The following is a 22,946-nucleotide window of genomic DNA, read 5'->3' as shown; positions in this document are numbered from 1 at the left end:
AGCGTACCTCAAATCACTTCGAAAAGCTTAACTAAATAATTTAATTGACATTTCCAGGGGATGCACCATAAAATAAATATACAATTACTACCTACCACTTGCCCACCACCACTTGCCACCAGTCGCCAAAATAAAATGACAAAACACAAATGTTTACATGTAGACTGTAGAAAGGAGGGAAAGTAACGCATGAGCGACAAAAGAATGCTTGTAACTAAAATGCTGCAAAATTTTGGGCGGAGGCGCTGAAAACAGAAACGAAAGCACTTAGGAGAGAAGCATCAAAATGCTGAAATACGAACATTTTTCGTTAGAGCACATGTACATCATCCATGCCCAAAAACAACTTTCAACACAATTGTTTTTATCGATGGATCTGATCTTATAATAAAAACAGCAGCGATGTATTTCTAGAGATGGAACGAAACATTCAATCAGTGGAAACAAGTACAGTAATATCTAAGAAACTTTTATAGTATTGGAGTCACAGAATGCAATTTACTTTTCAAATAATATAAACAATGTTTTTGTCACAGTATTTCATCAAATAAAATGCAATTCACATCGATTGTACAGCACAAACCTACAAGTACTGGTACTTGTCTAGCAGACGAAATTTTCCACTGCGTCGATGGCCCGGTGGTTGACATTTTCGCCGGCCGGGAGAGTGGCGCTGTCGTCTCGGGGCCGTGGGGGAGTGTGAGTGTGTGCGGGAACGGGTGTTTTTTAAGAGTGAATTATATGTTCAAGAGTGTAAGACAGTGTTGACCTATATCGGACGATAATGCCTGCACCACAGAAAGCTAGCTTCGCGGAATTTCTATGGAACCGAGAGGAGAAGACGGTTCTGGGCCGTACCGGCCTTAGTTGGTGTAAGTACCCGATATCGACCCATGGTTTTGTGGTCACACAGCCCCATTGAGCCACGGCGAGCGCTGGTTCAGGCTTATAACTTCGCGGAAAGTCATTAATATCATCTTTGGCATTTGTCCGTGCAAAATATTTCATGTAACATCCAGTTTCCTACCTGAAATCCGTATCAAACTTGCCCTTCATCGACCCCGCCTCCGATGAGCGTACGGACCGGTTGGCTGCGTAAATTGAGGGTGCCTGAGGGTGCCAAGCATCGGATTCCTAGTAATCCCAGCTCGAATAGATCGTTTCACCACCCAGCCTTATTTTTATTTCATAAAATGTGTCAAAGTGGTTAGACTGTAAGGGTGCCATCACCTGATCCGCAGGGGTGGAAGCATTCGCTAGCGGCGGTAATAGATCAACATGGGCTCCCCTAATGTTTTGGCTTTGCGTTGACCTGCAGCAGCACTTATGCAAGCTCAGCAGCTTCAGGTTACATATGTTCCGACCGCTTGTCTCAGCCTGGCCCAGGGGTTTGGTTTGGCCGAGCCCTGAGGGCTGCGATCTGCAAAAACCGAAGGCTCACCAAAAAGTCATCTGTGAGGCGCAACCAGACAGTTACCGTAGTTCTAAGCGGAACTCCAGAGTCAGTGATAAAGTATTTGAAGCAGTTTGATGCATTTCTCGAGGGCCGAATACTCGACCCCGCCACCATCGCTCGATGAGGAACTTCCCGACCCGTTGCATGCTGGTCCCTTGCACTTGAAATGAGGACTCAGGACAGGCCCTGATCGTGACCTGAAATTTAGTTAAGGTCAATTTACGCCCCAATAATGGAACTGCCTCAATCAGAAGGAACTTTTTGACAATTCGGGAATCTAGTGCCACTAATATTCCCTGTTCCCTATAATTGGGTACCTGTACCGTTTAAATTAAAAATCAGTGGTAGGATCGGTTTCCTCGTGTAGTGACAACGTAGTGATGACTGAATTTGGTGAAAATGTATTCATTTTAGTAGCTTTTACGATTAACCACCTGCCATTTTTATCCATTTCGAAAAGTTCAAGCTCACTTGAGCCGTGGAGAATGGAACGGATCACGGTGCCGGATTGGCGGGCTCGATTTTCCCCGGCTCAATACTTTCCGACTTCGTACGAACGACCCCCGGCTGAAGCGAAAGGCTGTGGGCCCGACCGTGGGCGCGGTGTCAGAGCCGAGCATCAACCGGCTAGATGGAGGGTTGGAAACTATACATACAGGCACAGCGTTCACCGGGAGCGTAATGTAAGACTTGAAAATAAAACTTCCCAAAACACGTCTATTTGGTGTTCGAGGGTCTTTTTGCAAGGATAGCAGCTTAGTTCGTTACGCCTTGTTTGAGAGTAGCCGCGTTGGCCAGGCATTCAAGCATCCTCTGACGTTCAGTTAAGTGTGAAGCCACGCCCACCAGCTTAGAAGCATTCATGATGTTTATTGTTTAGCATTAATCATAACATCAAGAGCTTTCATGTGATTTCAAGTCCTATGTAAAGCTTATGCCGAATAGCGAAATAGGCGCCTTCTGAAAAAGTGTACTGTACAGGAACCATAGGCGCGGGAACCGGGGGGGGGGCAGTGGGGGCAGCTTACCCCCCCCCCCCCCCCCAACTCTGGAGCCGTGAGGGCGGTGCCCCCACAACTTTGAGACGGAATACCCACTTTTTTGCAAATGTTTTTTTGTTGTTGTTGAAAAAGCTAAGGGATGAAAAAGAAGTGGCCTAAAACCGGTGAGAAAACTAGATTTGGGGGTACCCTACGTTGATCTCTATGATGGTGTGCCCCCCCCCCCCCCCCCCCCAGTCTGAAAGTAGTTCCCGCGCTCCTGAGTCAGGAACGGTGAGATATATGTGTGCAGTGAAGCAATGCCGACGACTAACCGGTGTTTCTGTTCCTCGTTTCAGTTAAAATCACCGTATTCTATATTATATTCTACTCGTGCCTGGCGGCTTTCTGGTCGTTATGCCTCTTCATCTTCCTGCAGACCATCAGCTACAAGGAGCCGAGGTGGAACACCAACACTGGCAGCATCATCGGCAAAAACCCCGGTGAGTGGCCCGGCTTGGGGCAGAGCCCGCCGTCCCGGCGTGTATCCGCACCACGCGCCCGTCGGCCGAGCGGCCGAGGGGGCGGGGCAGTGGAACCGCTCAGCGCGGGGTGAACGGCAACGAGGGGCACCCAGCTCCGTACGACTCCCACTGGATATTTCCAGAGCCGGAGAACACAACACTGCCCGAGTCGGGTGTCATACTCGTGGTAGCTCAAGGGCCATCTCCCTCCCCTCTCCTAACCCCTGTCAAACGAGAGCTGATCTTGGTCGGATCATTTTGCCAGAATGTAGTGTACCAGCGCTACGATCGGCTAAATACAAATGCGAGGCATTGGCGAAAGGATTCTCCGGGGGAATTTTGTCATGCATATACATATTCAACTTGTCAGGTGGTCAAAAGTTACCATGGATAGCTGATAGCCGGTTGCAACTGTGTGTGATTTATCGAGAAGCTGCAAAATACATGGTAATAATATCCCATACTAGAACTGTGCTCAAAAGGTAGCTGATGGCTCAATTTTGAGGCTTTTGAATGAGACTTCGTGGAAAACTAGCAGCACTAGCCACTGGGTGTATGGAATTAGAAGGGCTTCGGGGTTTCTGTTACTCTTCATTGTGAAAACTATGGGTAAGAGAACTTGACTGAAATAGTCTCAGTCCAAAAAGCATACTGAATATGTCTGAAAGAGAAATTCAGCGTGACATGAGTCTGGTGTTGAGGTGGTATGAAAAAGCGCTTTAGAAAATTTGTCTAGAACTAACTGAGCTGCAATGGCGATCAAGTTTTCCATTCTTTATAGTTTATTTTATTGTAGGCTTTGGAGTTTGGAGCATACCTACATTGCCACTCTTGTTAACGTCATGTTAGTGTGTCAGCTCGCAGACGTTATCTTGGAAGCTCGAAATGCTATCCTGCGAAATTGTCTGTTCGCGAATAATTGATGATCTGTGGACGCAACTTTGGACTGCTAATCTGGCATGGCCAGTGACCACGGTATCAGTTGCCGATGCAAAAGAACCTTTCCGCTCTAAATTTGAAACATTTTCCGAGTTTCATTGCGATGACTCACGGGTGGTTCCGGCTAGACATGCATGGATCTAAGAGGTTGAATCGGGGATCTTTATCTGGGATCTTCGATTTTATTGCGATGACTCACCGGTGTCATCTTTGCTCATTTGTTGGCCGAATGGCGAACGTCTCTAGCAAACGCCCCAACTTTGGCTTTACGTCCTGTGTTCCGACTGCCCTGGAAGCTTCTTTGACCTTTGACATTTCGATGGTCTGACAGCGACTGTTTTTGAAGACCCGTCGCGGGGCTCCGCCCACTCCTGTCTGAGGTCCCGGTCTGCGCCCCTTCCCTCCCCTCCGGTCCCGTTCGGCGCCCCTCCCCTCCGGCCCCGGCGCGGCGCCGCCCACTCGGTGCGTTCTGCCGGGGGCGCGTGAAATGGGGGTGGCAGCGTCCTGTGGGGCGGAGGTCGGAGGATGCCGCGTCACCGCGTCACAGTTGGACCCCGGCCAGGCGGCCGCCGCTCGCGCACCGCCGCCGGCCGCGGCCGGTCACGTGACCGCGGCCTGACCTTGAGCGGGCCGCTCATACGCCCCTCCCACTAGTGGCCATGTGTGCCATGCTCCGAGTAATGGGCGGCGGTAACGAGCCGGCTCCCCGGTTCGAGCCCTCACACCCGCCGGCTGATGGGCGCACCGTAATTATCAGGAACATTGACCGCGTTCTGCCCCAGATTCGACGTACTATGTAAAATACTAATTAGATCAGCCCCGAGTAGGCATGATCTGATACCCTTCAGATTATAGCAACCTGGCATCCTCGATCCTTCCGTGCGTCATTTCAGATGCATCAGCGAGATGTGCATTGTGCACATGGAAAGGAGCAAAAAAGCCTAAAACTTTTCACGGTCCCTCCAGCTCCACTGTCATTTTCCTTTCGCCCGATACTCTACGGATTGCGGCTCGTTAGCTTGCGTGTCTTTGGACGCTTGATCACTTCTTGGAAACGTCTCGAGTGGTTTGGCCGTCAGGAATTATTTGACCTGGCCCTGTCTCAGCGAAATCGACAGTACCACAATTGATGGCCTATGCTGATGCTCGCTTACAACTGAATACGTGACGAGGGTGGCGCGTGTGGCTACAGTGTGGTAATATTCGGAGTGGATGAAACGCGTTCGATGTTTGAGATAACGATGCTATGGAATCCATAAATACACATGGAACAGATGTGCTGGCGACTGGCGTACTTAGATACGGGTATTTCAGGAACTTTTACTTGCGGTGAAAACGATGGTGCCAAAAAAGGTTTAAGAATGAAATTCGACATGGACCCGCTAAAAATATTAAAATGGAGGCGGCATCGTCTTATTATTTTCCAGTTCAAGCCGCAGCACTGTCTCCGCTGGCTGTTTGGCTCTCCGGTCCAGCGTTTCCCTGTTTCGGGTCACGGACCGTCCATTGGCGGTAACAGCTGGCATCCTCGTCTGCTGCCATGACGCCGCGTCCTGTCGACTGAGTCGATTGAGGCCGGCTGGTCCCGGTTGGCACCCGGCTCCGTCACATCGCCATCCCGCCATGGGCGGCTCTTACCAGGACGGTCGGGATGCCAGGGCTTACCAGGGATGACATTGCCATAGGCATTGTTATTGACTCGAATAGCGGCCTTGGCCCAGAATCGAATCGCAGAAAAACGGAGCTTGCTGTGCCAAAGGAGATCTTTGCAGTTTGTTATGTCATTGTGTGCTTTAGATAGGTCCATCGCAACACGTCCACTGCGTATTGCCCAAGCTGTAAACACGTATCCCAAAGTAATATGCCTGGTAACTTGGTTAGGATATTGATCACGCTTGATGTAAGGATTCCAATAAGGTGCTGCGTGGGTTTATCGTGGACCACTGTGCATATCCCAATAATTAAATGGTAACCCGCGGGCAATGGCTGGTAAAGTTTTGCTACTTTTTCATATGCTACATCACGACCTTTTTTCTCTGGGCCTACGACCTATGGCTGCATGTATCTTTTTTTTCTTTTAAGTTTTATTGCATTTCAATGTTGTGTACCTATCGTGGGCAATGATTTGGACCCGATGCGACTAGAAAGTGGCGAATAGTCGCATCCCATCCTAAAAGCCGCCCAGTTGTTTGTGCACAGTAGGTACGTGCCGTGCAAATCGTCTGCGACTTCACCTGTAACTGACTCTTGTCGCCTCTGCGTGTGTTCCCAGGTCTGGGCTTCCGGCCGCGACCGCCCGCGGAGCGGATCGAGAGCACACTAGTAATGTTCAACGAGGGCCCCGGAGAGAACTGGGGCCACTGGGTCAGCGAGCTCACCAATGTCACGGAAAGTAAGTACGGAACCAGGAGTCACAACTAGTGGCAGTGTCCGCGGGCTCTGGGATACACGCAACGAAACACAGTGCAGCCTACGCTGCACCGACGCAGCGCTGGTGCAAATAGGTGAAAACTGGGACTGAATAGCGTGGAGTCGCCAATCAGTGAGGTGCACCCTCAAACAGAATTTCTTTGATGTGCGCTCTCATCAAACTTCGGCGCTGCTCAGGACGACAGCCTTGTGCGTTGGGTACTACAGAGTGACGAGGCGGAGCTGTCTCGGCTGCGGCGGCAGGCCATAAATTCCACACACACGCACTCCGCTGGAGAGTGCCGTGTCACCGCCCGTGACGAGTGATTTGCATCCCATGCGTTTATGCATGGCTCTGCCTAGTGAAGGCCGGTCACTTGTAAATTGTATCAGAGGTGCGTGCCTTCGTGCCTTGAGATTGGTCGATTCTCTTTCTCTGCGTGCACCTGCTTCACGCAATTGGCTCAACCACAGAGTTAAAATGTTATAAAATGTTATAAAATGTTATCGGCTGGGGGCGTTTAACGCCCCCCCCCCCCCCCAGCAAACGGTGGGTGGCGAAATACCCCAGCAACTGCCGGGTTAATAGGGATCACATTGGTATAGAAAGAATTTTTCCAAGTTTAAAAATCAAGCGTTGGCATCGTGAGAAGCGTTAGGGTGGCCGCTTTGCCCCACTCTCCCCTATAGTTTTCCATTCTCATATTCCGAACGGAACAGCTGTGCCAGTCACATGAAAGCCTGTTTCAAAGCTTGCCGAGTCTTTTGTACATCTTATTTTACTTGGACCGCCTGTGTTATCGTTGGCCAAATTTGCATGTGACGCGAATGTACGTCAGAACGGCTTGACGTCAGATCCCGAGGGATGTACCGCGAATGTCATACGAGAACGATCATCAGATATTTCTGACCGTGTTTCAGTGTTTCGCCACTCGTCATTACGTACTGCCACGATGGAGCTCAAGAACAGTAGAGCGCTGTTCAAGTGTTCAGAGATAGAGCGAGCGGAGCCGCTCTACAGAGGGGGTACTGCGCCGCGGACCGAGCAGCACCTGTGGGGTCGAGCTCGCCCGTGACCGTGCCGGTGTAGGAGTCCAAACGGACTTACAACCTCATCAAACTGTGTCCGACCTAGCCCTCGAACAAAACATATTGTTTGGAGTCGCCTTGAGCCCATTGCTCTCCAAATCCGCTGTTTTAGGCATGTTCTGACAAACTGTAGTGATGAGGAAATACGCTATCTTTAAGTGTTGGCATAAATGGACTCGTGCGCCGTTTCTATAAACAAGTTGGTAGCATTCACGATGCACCACAAGCCAAACACTCTAGCGGCAAGCTTAGCAGCCAGTGGGGCGGCGTCGGCAGCCTCAGTTTACAGGCTGGGCGTCAACACTCAATATACGACACCCGACCCCCGGGTGCTGAGCCGAGCCCATCGAAGGGTGCACCGGCCCGCGCCCCCAGACGGCGGTCAGCGTTCGCTGCCTGCTGGGTACAGCAGTGTCCCAAAAGTTGTAGATGTGGGTGGGAAACGACATCCAAATGAAAATCATTTTTCACTCTCACCTCCAGTTTTCAAGCCCAATTTTCCACTCCCAATTCCACCGAGAAGGAACAATTGCGTGAATGGTTGTTTTGCATCTGTCACAATTGTAGATAGATTAATGTTTTTGATCATTTTCCCACTCTTTTTGGGCCTTACCTGACCGACAATTTTTCACTCTCATCCTTTTTTTGGTCAGCAATTTTCCCCTCTGACACCCAAGCAAAAATATGATTTTGGGACACTGGGGTACAGGAGCGAAAACGGAACACCATCGTCCCTACGAACAGCGGTGTGCGTTCTTTTGGAACCTCTACACACGAACTCCACTCTTCCTACTCGTAACTGCTGTGAATAAGGTCTGGGAGTAATGCGGTCTTTCCCTGTTCATAATACCGCAGGAACGCTGGCGGCCTTGACTTGACAAACGGCGTGAGAAGCGTACCAGGCACAACAACTGGCGTAAAACCACAAACCACACAAGGAGTTGTACGAGTGGGAAATGGTTGTACTACCTGGTGAGGTGCGACTAAAAATGTGTACTGACAAGACCAGCATCCATTTTACGCTCCAAAACTGTTCAGTCACATACCTGCATAGTACACAGTGCAAACCTCGCCCGTCATCAGTGGAAACCCGTAACGAGTTTGAGTCGAACCCACTATCTTTCGGTGACCTGTACCGTCCCTCTGCCAGTGCTGCAGAAGTTCGTTTCGCTTTGATAACACCCTCTTTTTATCGTCCACAGAGTACAAGCAAGTCCCTGAGAAATACAAGAAAAACATGAAGACGTGCACCTATGGCGACGAGATGGAGGGAGACGATTTCTGCGTGTTCAACATCGCAGAGCTCGGCACCAAGTGCAGCAAGGACAGGAACTTCGGCTACGAGGCCGGCAACCCCTGCATCATCGTCAAGCTCAACAAGATCTTCAACTGGCGCCCGGACGTGTACGCGACGTCGGACGACCTGCCGGACAACATGCCGGAGAGCGTGCGCGAGGTGATCGCGCGCGACTTCACCGAGCCCGGCTCCAACGAGGTGAGACACTCGCGGAGGGAGTGCCGCGCGGGTCGGGTCTTGAGAAATTACAGCCTATCGCAATGAGTCACGATGTTCATCGACAAATCACGAGCTTCGCCAAATAGCTGCAGCCGGCAGGCAGGGCCGCTAGCAAAGGTCTTTTAGACGCGTATTGTTGAGCACCTCTTGGTCGTCCTTCGCACTTGATGTATCCGCGCTACGGCGGCCTGGCCGTGCTGACCGCCCGACCCGCCCTGTCCGCAGATCAACAAACAAAACGTCTGGATCACGTGCGAGGGAGAGAACCCCAACGACTTTGAGAACATCGGGCAGGTGAACTACTACCCGCACCCGGGCATGCCGGCCTACTACTACCCGTTCCAGAACCAGCCCGGCTACCAGTCACCACTGGTGGCAGTCGAGTTCGCCAGCGTCAAACGTGAGTGAATGACTCCACGGCTTGTCTAAGCCATCTACCATCCGCGGCTTCCTAAACCAGCAACCATCCGTCCGTCTCGCCTTAGCCAGCCCCACCATCATCACTGCCTGACTGAGCCAGTCACCGTCTCCGGGGCTCGCCTGAGCCACTACCGTCTCCGGGGCTCGCCTGGGCCAGTCACCGTCTCCAGGGCTCGCCTGGGCCAGCCATCAGCCTCGTGGCTCGCGTTTCCTCCACTGGCTCGACCAGCTAATCATAAGCCGGACGAAATCCCGCGTCGCAAGGGCCTCTCGGACGGGCACCGGTACGGCTTCCGTCGACTCCGGCGCGGCGGGAGGGGGAGGGGAGGGGGTCGGTGGCGTCACCGGGGTGTCCCATGTGCGGGGCTCGCGGCGCGCCGTGCCAGCGGTGGCGGCCGGGCTGATTTAGCCGCCGATGACGTTCGTTGGCACGCCGGCGGTCTGTGGGCGTGCGCTAACCGCTGCCACCGCCGAGCCGCCGAGCCGCCGTCTGCCGGCGACGGCCAACCACAACCGGTTTGTTGGCCGGGCCCGATCGCCGCCGGCACGGGTGAACGTTGCACAATCGTCTAATTTGACGGCGGCTGTGTCGGCCCGGCCCCAGCGGCGTCGCCACTGACCCGGAGGGGCCGGGAGTCGCCACTGGCCCGCGTCGGTGACGACATGTTACCAAGAAACGGTCCTCTGGCGAGAGACCGATGGCCTCGGCGATTGGAGCGGCGGGAATAGAAATAGAGGGATGGCGAAGGAGAGAGGAGAGGGACGGAGGAGACGGGGAGGGGCGGAGGAGACGGGGAGGGCGGAGGAGACGGGGAGGGCGGAGGAGACGGGGAGGGCGGGTCTGCTCTGTGCCGTGGCGCGGGTCCATTTGCCGTTCACTTCAGTGCAGCCGCCGGCCGCGGTAAAGCCATCGCATCTGGAGTAAGATGCGATAAAATCGGGGCAGTGTTTTGCACAGACTCGCCTGCCGCTACCCTCTTCAAAGATACATGCCTACGTGGATCATGGATAATGCAATTCTGATACCATAGTAAGATCGCTGAGGCAGTTCGCCTTTGCTTCCAGTGTGCGTGTCTCAGTTTCAAAGCAAGGAGGGGCGCGACTTTCTCTGGATTTCATATGATGCCGACGTTTGTCGTGAGACCCCTGGTTGAAGGTGTGGCATTCGTCAGTATCTATCGAAGACTGGCGACATTTTTTCAAAATTAAGTGGAATGTTCCACTTCCCATCTCTCAGTATACGTGATCGGCCTGCTTAAAATAGCTGCCGGCCTCTGAAACCTGCGATGACCAAGCTAATTATCGTTTCATTTGTTATTACAACAGCGTTCGGATCGTCAAAATCTGAAGATAGGATAGCACGCATGGTATTCTGAGAACCTGACATTTTATGATATCGACGTTCCTTTTTTTCTCGACCTCACCCGTGTTAACCCTCGCCCTGGCAGGGGGGGGGGTCGATGCGACCCCCCCCCCTCAGGTTTTTCGGAGATAGCGTAAAAACGGCGGCGCGCAGCGCCGCCAAATTTGGCACAGCTTATGGGGCAACCTTTTTACACATGACCTGAAAATTTCAGGTCCGGGTGACCTTGGGTCAGGTCACCAGGTCAGAAAAACCGGTACAAGGTCATGGTCAAATTTCAACTTTCTTTATGCACCTGTCCAGCTCACAGTTTTGGACTGATTTCCTTCAAACTTTCAGGGTGTGCTAAGTTCACCGAGTTGTATAACATATAGTTCGGGTTTTTTTAGGTCACTGACCTGAGGTCAGTTAGAGGTCATTACGTCGTAATGTTAAGCCTATGGGAAAATACTAAATTCGGAAAATACTGGAGATATCCGCTTCGTTATATCACTTTTGTGCTTTGAAACCACAGTGCTTAACAGCAGGTCACTTGGTGCTTCTTTGTTTGGTGTAGTTATCCATGGGTCAGGTCAAATGAGGTCAACTGAGGTCAAATGACGTTTTTGCCAATAACTTGGCACATAATGACGCTAGAGCTTAAAAAATGGTGTCATTGTGTTCCTGGTGATCAGCCGAATCGAATGATATGCGATATGATGCAATTTGGTTAAGTTGAACTTAATTGATTAATTAAAGTTTACTTAAAAATTAAGAAAAACTTTAAGTACACTTAAGCAAGCTAAAAAGTATATCATTCGACGCGCCTTGACGTGCTGAGTTCACTGGTGCTTTTCTTTTTGCTCTATCTTAATTAGATCAAAAGTTATAAGCGAAAAACTTTTGACCTGTTTTTAGCGAAATTTTTACATTTATACCCCCCAAAACCCCCCTAAATATTGACCTAGAGCAACCAAATTTGCACAGGGGCGAGAACTCCGGGGGGCCCACCTACCTACCAAATTTGGTGTTTCTAGGTGCCATAGGAGCCAATCGCGAGGGGGGGGGTCGCATCGACCCCCCCCCCCCTGCCAGGCCGTGTTATGAAAAATGCCCTGCCAGGGCGAGGGTTAATTCGCCGGCTGTGCGGTCGTCCTGCTCCACTGACGATGCTCGAGTGCTGCTTATTTGCGCTGGCCGCCGACCTGTCAGTGGTTCGTATCAGCGCCGGACGGCCGCGGACGGTCCCGGCCGCCCGTTTGTTGTCTCTGGACGCCCAGTCCGGTCATGTGCGCCGCGCCACTTTTTGCCGGGGAGGGGAGGGGAGGGGAGCGTCGTCCCAGACATGTGTGTGCCGCCTGCGTCGCGTCACTGTCCCATCTGTCCTTGGATGGGCCCGATCGGCGGACGGCGAGCCGGGGGAACCTCTGACCCTGCTGACGCACCCGTCCGGCCCCCTTTCAGGTGGTGTCCTGTTGAACATCGAGTGCAAGGCCTGGGCCAAGAACATCTTCCACGACCGGAAGGAGCGGAAGGGCTCGGTGCACCTGGAGCTGATGGTCGACTGAGGGTGCTGCCGCCGCCGCCCGACGGCACACGTAGTGTTGCGTTAGTGAGCGTCTGGAGTCGGACAGCGGACGGGGCGAGTGCCAGCGAGCGAGCGCCGGGGACCGAGGCGCTGCCGGCCGCCGTCTGTGTGCCTGTGTGCGCGCGCGCGAGTCTGTGTGTGCCGTCTGTCTCAGCTGCCTGGGAGCGTGTGTGCGTGCGTCTGCGCGTGTGGCTGTGTGTGTGCGGCGCGCGCGTGCGTGTGTGCGTGGCGCGCCTCTGGCCGGCGGCGCGGTCCCGCCGCAGCTGCCGAATCTCTGCGTGGGACGGCCGGCGCGCGCCCGCCGGGTGCAATCTTGTCACGCGCCAGTCGGACTACCCACCCTGCAGGTCCCGTAATGCCAACCCTCGGTTTTAGCCATAGACGAGATATTTTAGTTTTTGCGTTTGTTTTATATGATTGTGTTCGAGGGCCAGCTATTCAAGGCTTTCACGGCGCCAACGGCCTTCTAAATTAGTTTTGCTCAAGCCTCTCGTTGCCATATTGGACGGTAGTAGCGCCCCAGCCGAGCGGGCGCGCCCGCGGCGCCCTGTCACCCCCAGTTGGACCCGCGCATCGCCAGCGGTAGGTACTTGTTACATGCACCGTCGTACGTCTCGTTGATGTTGAATGCGATCGGTGGAGGGAGAGCGCGGGCGGCGGTCGGCCCGGCTGCCGCCCGGGGGCCCAGCAGCCGCCCAGGCCCAGTCGCAGTGACACGCTGTCAAATTGTAGATATACCTTTTCCAGCGTCGTTGGAGCCGCCTGTGCGGCCTCGCGCCGCCTTGTGGGCCCGTGTCTTGTCCGTTTTACTCGTTGGCTGTCATCACATATGGTGCATTACGAGAGCAGTGCTCTGTTAGATAAATAAATTTCCACAGTAGTCGTTGGTCTGGCGGCTGCAGTGGACGCGCGGGGCGTGGGTCGGGCTGCCGGGTCCGGCCGGCCGGTCGGTGGGTGGGGCCCGGCGGTGCGGCGGTCGCCGGGCCGACCGGTCGCTCGGCCGGTCGGTCGGTCGGCCGAGCGGCGCGGGGATCGATGGTGGCTGCTGCCGGCCGGCAGCGGCGGCGGAGGACGGCCGCCGGCGCCGCCTGCCCGGCTGCCGGCCGGCGCACATGGCCACGACGCTCAAATAAACAGCCGCGCCCTGGCCGGCCGGCGGACGGACGCCGCGCTGACAGACGCCGCCGATCTGGGTCGAGGCCTGTCCTGTCGACCGGCCGAGCCGAGCCGAGCCGCCGAGCGCTCCGTCACCGGCCGACGGGACTATTCTCCGCCGGGACCGTTCCGTGGGAACGGCGCCGGAGAGGAGAGGAGAGCGGCCGCGGCGCGGCGCCGCTGCCAGCCGGCCGCCGGCGGACGCTGCCAAATGGCGGCCGAGCGGCGGCCCGGTCTCCGCCGCAGCGCCGTCGGCCGTCGGTACCGCCGCAGGGCGCGGTCCTCCGACGGAGCCGTGACGTCACGCGGTCGATACCGGCCTGCCGACCGGCTAAAAATACCGGCCGGCGACCCGGCGGCGTTAAATTTAAGTTGGCCCCTGGCGAGAGTGGACTTTTTGTGCCCGTCCCGCTGCCGCAATATGCGTGCGCGGTGCCGGTGCGCGTCACGCGGACGGCCCCGATGGGCCCTGCCCGTACATGTCGACGTCGATGGCCCCGCAGCGGCGGGCCGACACCGGCGACCGACGACGCTCGGGGCGGCGCGGGGGGCCGGATAAACAGGCAGCTGTCGGCGGCTCCTGCGCCGCGCCGCTCGGTTCGGAGCCGCGGACACATAACGCGCCGTGTCGCGCCGCGGCGGTCACCGTGCCGCGGGAGCGCTGAATGGACGGCCTGAGGTGCGCCGGGCGGCCGTTCCGCGCCGCTCGCAGCCCTGGGGCGGCGCCGCCCAACCGCCACGGTGCGTCGCCGGAGCGGAATTTGGCAGCGCCGCGGGCGGTCCCCGGTCGGCTGCGGCGCGCCGACCGACCGTCTGTCTCCGGTCCGGGCCGGCGAGAGGCGGCACCAACAGACCCAGCCACCAGCCGGGCCGAACTCTGACGTGAGGTACCGATCGCTGTGACCTTTACCCACGGTGACGACCCGACCCGTGCCGTGGGTAGCTCGGGTCGCGCCCTAGACCGGACCGGTCGGCCGGCTGTGTTAGGGCTCAGAAGGACAGACAGACTCTGGCCGTTCTGTGGGTCTCGGTAGGACAGACAGGAGCCGCGGCCGGCTGGGAGCCGTCCAGCCGAGCGGTGTTGCTGTTGGCACCGCACAGATGGAGACGCTGCAACCACACCGGGCGTCCGACACTCACCGAGGAAATATCCGATATCAAACGGATCGGCGAACGAGGAAAACGGAGCCACTGATGAGCGGACGCGGGTGGGCACACCTGACGGGAGAGCGGCCCAACGAACGGCAACCGGGAACGAAATCTAGCGAACAGAACAATTCACGGGATCATCGCCTAATAAACTGTACATAATATGGGAACAATTTACGGAAGTACGGCCTAACGAACAGCCTGCGAACAGCAATTAACTACAGCCCTAGGTTTGACTGCCGGGCAAATGAGATGCACTCACCTATCCATAGTCTACACAGTAATATCCAACGCCGGCACTATTATTCCCATTTCAAACAACAGTGCCAGCCAACGCGTTGAAATATAATGGACCTTATCTAATTCACATATCTCCCCTCCACAACAATGTAAATCAGACATGCACGTCACGCCGGCCTCGACCGCAGCCCTCTGAAAGATCGCCCGTCATGGCGTCGGTAGCGTGCTGTCCATGGTACCGAGTCAACAATCACCGGGCGGCATCACGGCGCCCCGCGGCGCCCCGCGGCGCCCGCTCACGGCTCGTGCTCGCCGCGCGGGGAGAGGGCATTGTTTGCAGCTCGCCGGGAGCTGGCATCGCTGGGATCGGCGCCGCGCCTTCTGTTCACAGCTCGGCCTGTCGGTAAATGTTGATACATCGTGAGTAGGCGCCCCGTCACGGCGCCCCCTGATCGACACAATAGGTAACAGCGCACACGGGTCCACAGTGGGCCAAATCACGCCCATGTTCTCGAGTACTACACATAGTAGCCATGCCCAAATTAATGCGCATATATAAGCGCGTATGCCCGTATTATTTATGCAGTCACGACTGGCAGCCAGAGCAGACCACGCCTTGAACTGCCGCACCTCTTTTCCGTTCATAGGGCACACCATTAGACCGTGCAATGTGCATACTGGCGTCGTGCCCGATGCACAAGCACGCGGGACGCTCGTGCGCACGCCCGTGCGGGACGTTCGTGCGAGGGGCACTTTGGATCGCGGCGAGGCGCGCCTTATACGGCCGCCGATCTGGCAGAAATCGGCCGCCAGCCGTGCCGCCGCCATCACCGCTGCCGGTCCGGCTCCCGAGAAATGGTCGGAGGCGGCCGGCGCGGGCCGAGTCGGCGTTCGCCGCGGTTCAAGTCGGCCCGGGCCGGGCTGGGCCGGGCTGCTGATGGTATCTGAGCCGGGGTCTGGAGAGCGGGCGTCGGTCGGCCGGCCGCCGGGGCCCCGGGCGGCCTGTATACTCTCTCTGGCCGGTCTCGGGCGGCGCTGGCTGACCGGCCACTGGACCAAGGCCGGGCCCGGTCGGACGCCGGCACACCACCACCGGCGGCACGGCCCCTGCGCGTGCTCCACTTGGACCGGTCCTGCGGCGGCGAGGGGCGCAGCGACCGCCAGCAGACGGTGCGCCCGACCCGAGACCCGTCCGTGCGCCGGCCGATTTCGCAACGGACGCGCGCGTTTGTGTGTGTGAGCGCCACACGCAGGGCGCCTGCTGCTGCTGGTGCCGCCGCGATGTGAAAGCAGCGGAGCGTCGCCCCGGCTGTTGTAACAGCTCCCCTCGCGGCCACCATGGAAGAGCGATGGCGTGCCGTCCGCCCCAAGGTTACTATGCGCCTCACAGCATTGTGCCAGTCATTGATGGTCCTTGGGATTTCGGAGCGGACCAAGGGCATCAGCGGGCACATTTTGAACTGAGAGACTCGGAGCGGGACAGGGGGACTCTGAGAGGAGCTGCCAGGGCTGAATTAGGTCGTGCCACCAGGTGTCGGCCGAATTATCGCCACACACCGCCGACTTCTTGGCTTCGAATAGCGAATTATGCGCCAAGCCGTCGGCTAGCAGCACGTCAACTATTAACTCGTAACCGTTTTAGAGCAGCCATGCATGGTTGTTTGGTCTATTAAGGCCGTGTTACACTGCCGAATTTTGGCCACGACCCTGTCGCCGAATCACGTCGTGTAGGAAATCGGCGAACAGTTCACCGACAGAGGCGGACAGTTCGCCGACAGAGCCCGATTTGCAGATAACGGGTGGGGGGCCCCCCTAATCGTGCGCGGGTCGAAGCTGATCCATGATTCGGCGAACATCGCGAATGAATGGCGAATCTGTTGCGAATAGTCGGCGATACCTTGGCAACAAGTCGGCGCACGTAGCGACATGTCGGCGGTGACTCGGCGAGTGTTTGGCGATCACGTTCGTTTATTATAAGTTCGGCGAACGGCCACGAAATTTTCATTTTTCATGAAATATTCGTGGCGGTCGTGACGAACCGTAAAAGTCGCGCGGTGGGCACCGACTGGTCTGCGAAATGCCAAGACCGTGGAAGAAAGATCCCGAATCGGTCCGCGACATAGGATGACTTGCATATTCGTGCACATTCGTGTACCAAAATTCGGCAGTGTAACAAGGGCTTTAGCATGTCCTTTCAGAAATCGTACGAATTATATCTGCATCTCGTTGTGCATCTCGTTTCACAACAGTTAATGATAAACATTAGGTGTTGCCAGGGGTTCTATTTCCGGCACATTTTGAATGGCGCCCTTAAAGGTAGTGTGCCAGCTTTCCTGGACCGTATGGAGTTAATGGCCCAGATAAGGAGAACCGGATTTTTAGAACTTATCCATACCTTTAAAACTAATGGAAACGTCTTAAATTCTTCAAATTTTGAGTACCCAGTGCGAAATTCGCCCCGACGGGTTGTCGGTCGTACCCCAACCACATTTCACACCACGATGAACAATAAATGCACACACTGAAATCGCTATTACCGATAGGCTCATCCAATCAAGTTTCGATAAACCCGTTCATCAGCATCTCCTGCGGTTTCGAACACGCCTGTTAGGTGGTGCGGTAGACCGCGCCCAAAGCCAGGGCCCCGGTAACGTGAGGTAGCCGAGTCGGGGCAGCGTGCGCTGACCCAAGCCGGGGCCGCGCGTCCTCCCGGTGTCATGTGATAGCCCGGGGCTGCCCGCGGGGATGCGGTAGACCGCGCCCAAAGCCGCGGCCCCGGCTTGGGTCAGCGCACGCTGCCCCGACTCGGCTACCTCACGTTACCGGGGCCTTGGCTTTGGGCGCGGTGGTGGTGCGTCGGGCCGCGCGCTCTGACTTCGGCCAAGAAAAATGCGTCAGCTGATCATTGTCATTTCTGCCACTTTCATGTGGTGAGATGGGGTCATAACTTTAGAGACGGCTGTTTCATATCAATTATTTTACATAAAATAATATTTCCAACCATAAATAAATGTTCGACACCCAAATTAAAGAAACAATACCAATACAGGCTTACAGTTTAAATTCGACATTGTGTTGTCTACGATTAGACAGCTGATAACTCATTCCCGTACGTCGTAACTCTATAATGACCTTTGCTTATTGTCACATGTGCGCCGCATTCGTGATTGTTGCCGACGCCTGTTTGCAGGTGAGCCCACTACAGTTGTTATACATATCGAAAAACCGATAAACTTTTAGGCGAAAAAAGCACTATTTTAGGCCCATTTTTGATTTTTTTTTTGCGATATTAGGTAAAAACAGAAGCTTCTTATCCCAGGAAAAATAAAATGGGAAATCATTCAAAGGTGGCACACTACCTTTAAAATCCTTCGTGAAGCATACCTACGTATGCACTTTCCAGCAATACCATACTGTCAACCAATGTCCTGGCTTGAAATCCAAATGCAACACTGGCAACACGAATCATTTATTGGTGCAAGACAGGTAACCGATCATGAACAGATCCAGTTGCTGCCCGTTAATTCAGAAGCTAGCCCTATACTTCTTTGCAAATGAAACTGAAGCGTCCGCAATATTTGCATGGATCCAGCAGCAGGCGTTGCTAGGTCAGTATTCCACCTAGATTATTTCACCCGAACCACTGGGGTGAAAAAGCGGATAAGCGGCCGTGCATGCATGTAACGCTTATCACCGGGCGGTTGTGCACGCCATCTGCCTAAGCCGCCACGGCGAGGAAACTATACAGTGCTGAAAACATCGTTTCCAGTGCTCTTGGCAGCCGTCTCACTCGCGTCACCAGCCGAACTCGCTCGTTTTTAATGTCGGGAAAATATACACGACTCAAAATCACCTTCCGAAGAGGATGTATCGAACAAGGGCACGAATAATCAGCAGAGGCAGCAGGGATGGCTGCGTGACGCCTACATTCCGTCATCTGAATACCCACCCCGCACCTGGAGACCCAGCCGGCCCAGCTCTGCCCGGTTCTGAGCGGCGCACCCCGCGCGATCGACACTGATTTGCGGAGGCCAGCAGCCTTAGCCGGCGTTGATCGGCCGGTCGGGGTGTCGCCAGGCGGCTGTCGGGCCCCCACTATCGTCTGCATACCGTGCCGGGACCTGTCGGCAGCCGGCGCAGTCTCCGGGCGGTGGAACCGACACGAATCGCTCACCGGCCGGCTAGAAACGCCCCGGGTCCCCACCAAACCGGTCTGTAGGTGCCGGCAGACGCCGCCGCCGTCGAGTGGCGGACGGACGGTCGGCCCACCGGACCCGGCCGCTGAGAGCGTGCATAATGACTGCAGAGGACGGACCGACCACTGCAAGGTCAGCCGTCATGTCACCAGCCGGCAGACAGGCCACGCCTGGCCGCGCCACCATATGACAGAGAGCGCCGCTCCTAGCCGTGCTGTCAGACGAGGCTGAGGCCGGGCCTGCCAGCGCCTGGACCCTATTCCAGCGCATAATACTACCTGACGCTACCAGGTATTGGCGCTCGGTTTCTATGGAAACGTAAGAAAAATTGGCAATTATGCTTTACGTTTCCGTGAAAAGCGAGCACCAATGCCTGTTGACGTCTGGCAGCGGCGTGTCGTGAATCAGGGCGCCGACCTGACCCCGTGACAGCGAGCAGCCTGTTCCGCTGTCAGCCCTCCGCGCCCCAGCAGAGGAATGTTCACAGCCGTTAAATTTTCACCTCAAACCCGAACGCTTGTGGTCGGCGCTGGCCTCCCGAAACATGACATAGGAATACACAATACACATCACACGCTGACTTCATTATACTCGTACCTGTAAGCACGATGGCGTATGGTGCCTGAACTACCCAGTAACCAGGTACGAGCGACCAGACTTAGCTGGAATGTAAGACAACGGGGAAAAATGCACTGCGGCAGCACGTCTTGATTTCATGTCGATATGACCACTGGCCGAATGCATGACACGAGAGGTCTGGCCTTGAGCGACGCGGAACCGGCCTCACACTAGGCGGCCTTCCGTACAGATAATCCGATTTGTGTAAGAACGATATTAGTTGTAAAGCTAAAAACTGCTCTGAAGTGAGCGTGTCCCGAGTTATCTCGGTGTCAAATACCAAAAGTGGTGCTCACAAATGACACCCTCAACCGACACATCGAAGGATTTGCCCACGCGTCCAATGCAGGACGGTTAAAATCGGTAAAAAGAATATCCAACATGAAATTGAACGGCATATGCACGAAACCATATGGCAATTGGCAACTAAGCCTGGCAAAGAAAACATAGTCGAATGCGACCAAAATGTTTCGAGTGAGCATAAAGCGAAACTCGCACATTGATAAGAGACACTGCCACAGTAGCCGAGCCATCCCCGTAATAAACGAGACAGGCGGCCGGCCAAGATGGCCCCCTGATTCCGCTCCAGACAATAAAATGGAAGCATGCTGCTTACATATGCGCTTATAAAACAGACTACGCAAATAAACTCGAAATGTGTGACATAAAAACCACTGTTCGAGATAATCCCAGTGTAGGACCGAAAAAAAACGGAAAAGTTCAACTGAAACTTTACCCTCAATAAACCCAGAATGAAAATCGTTATGAACACGTTTAATGCGGAAATCACTCAATAGGAAGTCGTTTTGGCGTCGAAATTAACTGTGACCAATGACCATCCATGAGATTAGAAAGGTACAGCCCACCGCTAAAGTAATGTAGGGTTTTACCAATCTCAACGGTTGGCTTTTACTGGCGATTGTTTAATGCGGAGTGATCGAAAAGAAGATGTCAATAGCTAAAGTTGCAGCTGCAAGGGTGACGATACATATAAGCTACATTCAAAGTTTCATTGTAGTCTGGTTAATCGTTCCTAAGCTTCAGAAGCAGAACATACCCATGACTGAAACCCCACATTACTTCTGCTGTGGACTGTACCTATACTTCATCGTTCAGCTCTTCAAAGGCATTGATAGCTCCAGCGCAAAATCACATCAAAACGGGCATGTCTCCAAAAATAATGATTGCTTACAATAAGAAAACAAGCCCAGGGCCCGGACGCACAACGTTGCCATGCCACCTTAATGATGCCAGCAGGATTGGGCGCCACACACATACCATGGATTAGAGATAGAGTAAATACTTCATCCGTGCACACACCTACACAGTAGTCAGTACACACAAATGTTTTACATATATTTAAGACGTTTTGCCTCCATTAGCACATACATCAGCCTCCACCGATGTAACAGCGATGAAATGACCTTTTAGGGATTGGACCTTTCCGCGTGGAAACCGCTTATAGTTTATGGTTACGTAATGCACCTGGACCTACTACATTGCATGTTACCAATCGTGCAGCATTGTGATCGCAATTATCTAACAGCCTTTTCCGTTTAATCCGGAAAAGAAAGGCTATACGTTGAGGGACTGCTTAAAACTGCTTTAAATGTCTGCGAAATCCATAGGCGTGCCTGAAAGGAAACGCGTCGCGTGACCGCCAGATAGCTTTGTGGCCGTCTGTGATAAGTAATTTGAATTGAAACATAATACAAAGTAGATATACCTACAGACCCGGATATTGGCAAAGCTGGTTCCACGTTTTTATCTTCAACGCAGGCTTCCGATCTACCCCTCACCCACATAACCGCCTTATTGACGTTAGGTACTCGTCAATAAGTGGATGGGCCCTTCCCTTGTGAGCTCTCCCAAAACTGACGCTGGCACTCATTTTACATATGCCAGTACTACGTCTGCAGATTTTCCATTTCGGGTCTAGATTGAAAACCGATAGCTCATTTTTTCTTTCATAGTGATGTCCTTATTCTGAAAGACAGGACTCGTCACTTCATCAGCTAATCACAACTAAAAGCAGCCAACTCTGGTCTCGTAAAATGTATCCAAAGAAGGATTTGATGACAGGTTAATATTTTAGTTCAAAGTCGACCCTTCTTATAACATTCCAGATGAAGCTGGAGGCCTAAAAACTGCGCCATCCGTTGCTGAGAAGAAAATCCAAAACCTACCTAAAAAGCTCACTAACATTCACGCTCTTCGAATAAGTTCTCAAACATCTTGAATTAAATTCCTAGTGAGATAACAAATGCATTTTAAAAAAATCGGCCATTATAGCAGCATTACATAGTTAAGTCGCATTCGGAATCGGCCGTGTCGACAATTGCAGAGTTTCCAAAATTTTGATGTTGCAAACAAGTGTCCGGAGCTCATGCCATTGATACATAAAGAAGTCACACACCTCTCCATTTGCATAGTGGGTACTTGCTCAAAAATTAAAGGCAAACAAGTGTCCGGAGCTCAAAGCACTGACTTTAGCAGACTACATATGTAGACTAAAACTTTCCATTCTACCGGGGCGGGCGCTCCGTCCCGGTGAAACTGAATCACAAGTTATCGAGTAGTGTTCGGTCACAGAGACCAGAAGGGTGTGTTGTAACAGCCGCCGATTATCGAACGCCGGCTTCTCGGGACAGCAGGGGGCGTCTCCGATGTCCCATGAAATGACATCAGCGAGAAATAAACAGAATTGCAGGAATGCGCTGATCTGCTGCCAGTGTACGGACCAGCGAGGACCACTTCCGGCAAATAGCGCCTGTCATCTGACTAGATTATGAGTGCAGCACGTCAAACTCTGGCTGTATATTAGTGACACAGTGACGGGCTGACTGCTGTCGTCCCCAGTGTAAACTGAGTCTATGACGCACGGTACAGTCGATCTATGGCGCCTGGACGTTGCAACAGCACACGAAGCCACCGTGTTCAGTTATCGAGGCGACAGCTTACAACACAGACGCTTGTTACCTTCGCAGAACCGACCCTGCACTCACTGCAGGAGCTCCATAGGCAGCCTCGCCCACAGAACTGAATACAGTTAGCGCCACTGGGCAGAATACAGTCAGCGCCACTGGGCAGAATATAATCAGCGCTACTGGGCAGAATACAGTCGGCGCCGGGTGGTAACGATTTCCTATCAGTTTCCACGCCAGAGCCGTTTTTCCGGCGCGGCACGGCCTTGGAGCATTGCCGCGCCACCGGCACCCCTCAATAATAACCGAGGCATCGATCTCGGGTGCGTGTGTGCGTGTGTGCACGGAGAGGCGAGTGCAGCCGCCGGCTGAGCTATACTGATATCGACCTACCGCTGACG

General features: G+C 54.1%; 2 protein-coding genes across 5 annotated transcripts in view; one reads left to right on the top strand and one right to left on the bottom strand.

The window, feature by feature from the left end:
- The window catches only part of LOC122363737 (autophagy-related protein 16-1-like), a 90,214-nt gene that overhangs the window by 47,873 nt on the left and 19,395 nt on the right, over positions 1 to 22,946 (bottom strand). The window contains exon 1 of one of the 4 annotated variants that reach the window (XM_043333340.1): positions 96 to 309. The exons of 2 other annotated variants lie outside the window; for them this stretch is intronic. The gene's annotated coding sequence lies outside the window, so the exon portion shown is untranslated. One more of the 4 variants, XM_043333338.1, reaches the window with a different exon arrangement.
- On the top strand, positions 346 to 13,143 carry LOC122363739 (sodium/potassium-transporting ATPase subunit beta-like). The gene is made up of 6 exons (XM_043333343.1): positions 346 to 872; positions 2,796 to 2,939; positions 6,172 to 6,291; positions 8,600 to 8,892; positions 9,139 to 9,313; positions 12,140 to 13,143. Exons 1-6 carry the CDS (start codon positions 785 to 787, stop codon positions 12,241 to 12,243), a joined length of 924 nt encoding a protein of 307 aa, XP_043189278.1. The 5' UTR covers positions 346 to 784; the 3' UTR covers positions 12,244 to 13,143.

This window comes from Amphibalanus amphitrite, unplaced genomic scaffold, assembly GCF_019059575.1.
Source record: "Amphibalanus amphitrite isolate SeventyFive unplaced genomic scaffold, NRLGWU_Aamphi_draft 000637F_arrow, whole genome shotgun sequence".
In the NCBI taxonomy this organism is placed as follows: Eukaryota; Metazoa; Arthropoda; class Thecostraca; order Balanomorpha; family Balanidae; genus Amphibalanus; species Amphibalanus amphitrite.
The sequence above is the reverse complement of the archived record's forward strand: the minus strand, read 5'-3'. Positions and strand labels throughout refer to the sequence as shown.

Coding starts and splice junctions, on each gene's coding strand:
- LOC122363739 (XM_043333343.1), top strand. CDS start 785: ATGCCTGCACCACAGAAAGCTAGCTTCGCGGAATTTCTATGGAACCGA. Junction 2,940..6,171: donor CATCATCGGCAAAAACCCCG/GTGAGTGGCCCG, acceptor GTGTGTTCCCAG/GTCTGGGCTTCCGGCCGCGA. Junction 6,292..8,599: donor GCTCACCAATGTCACGGAAA/GTAAGTACGGAA, acceptor TATCGTCCACAG/AGTACAAGCAAGTCCCTGAG.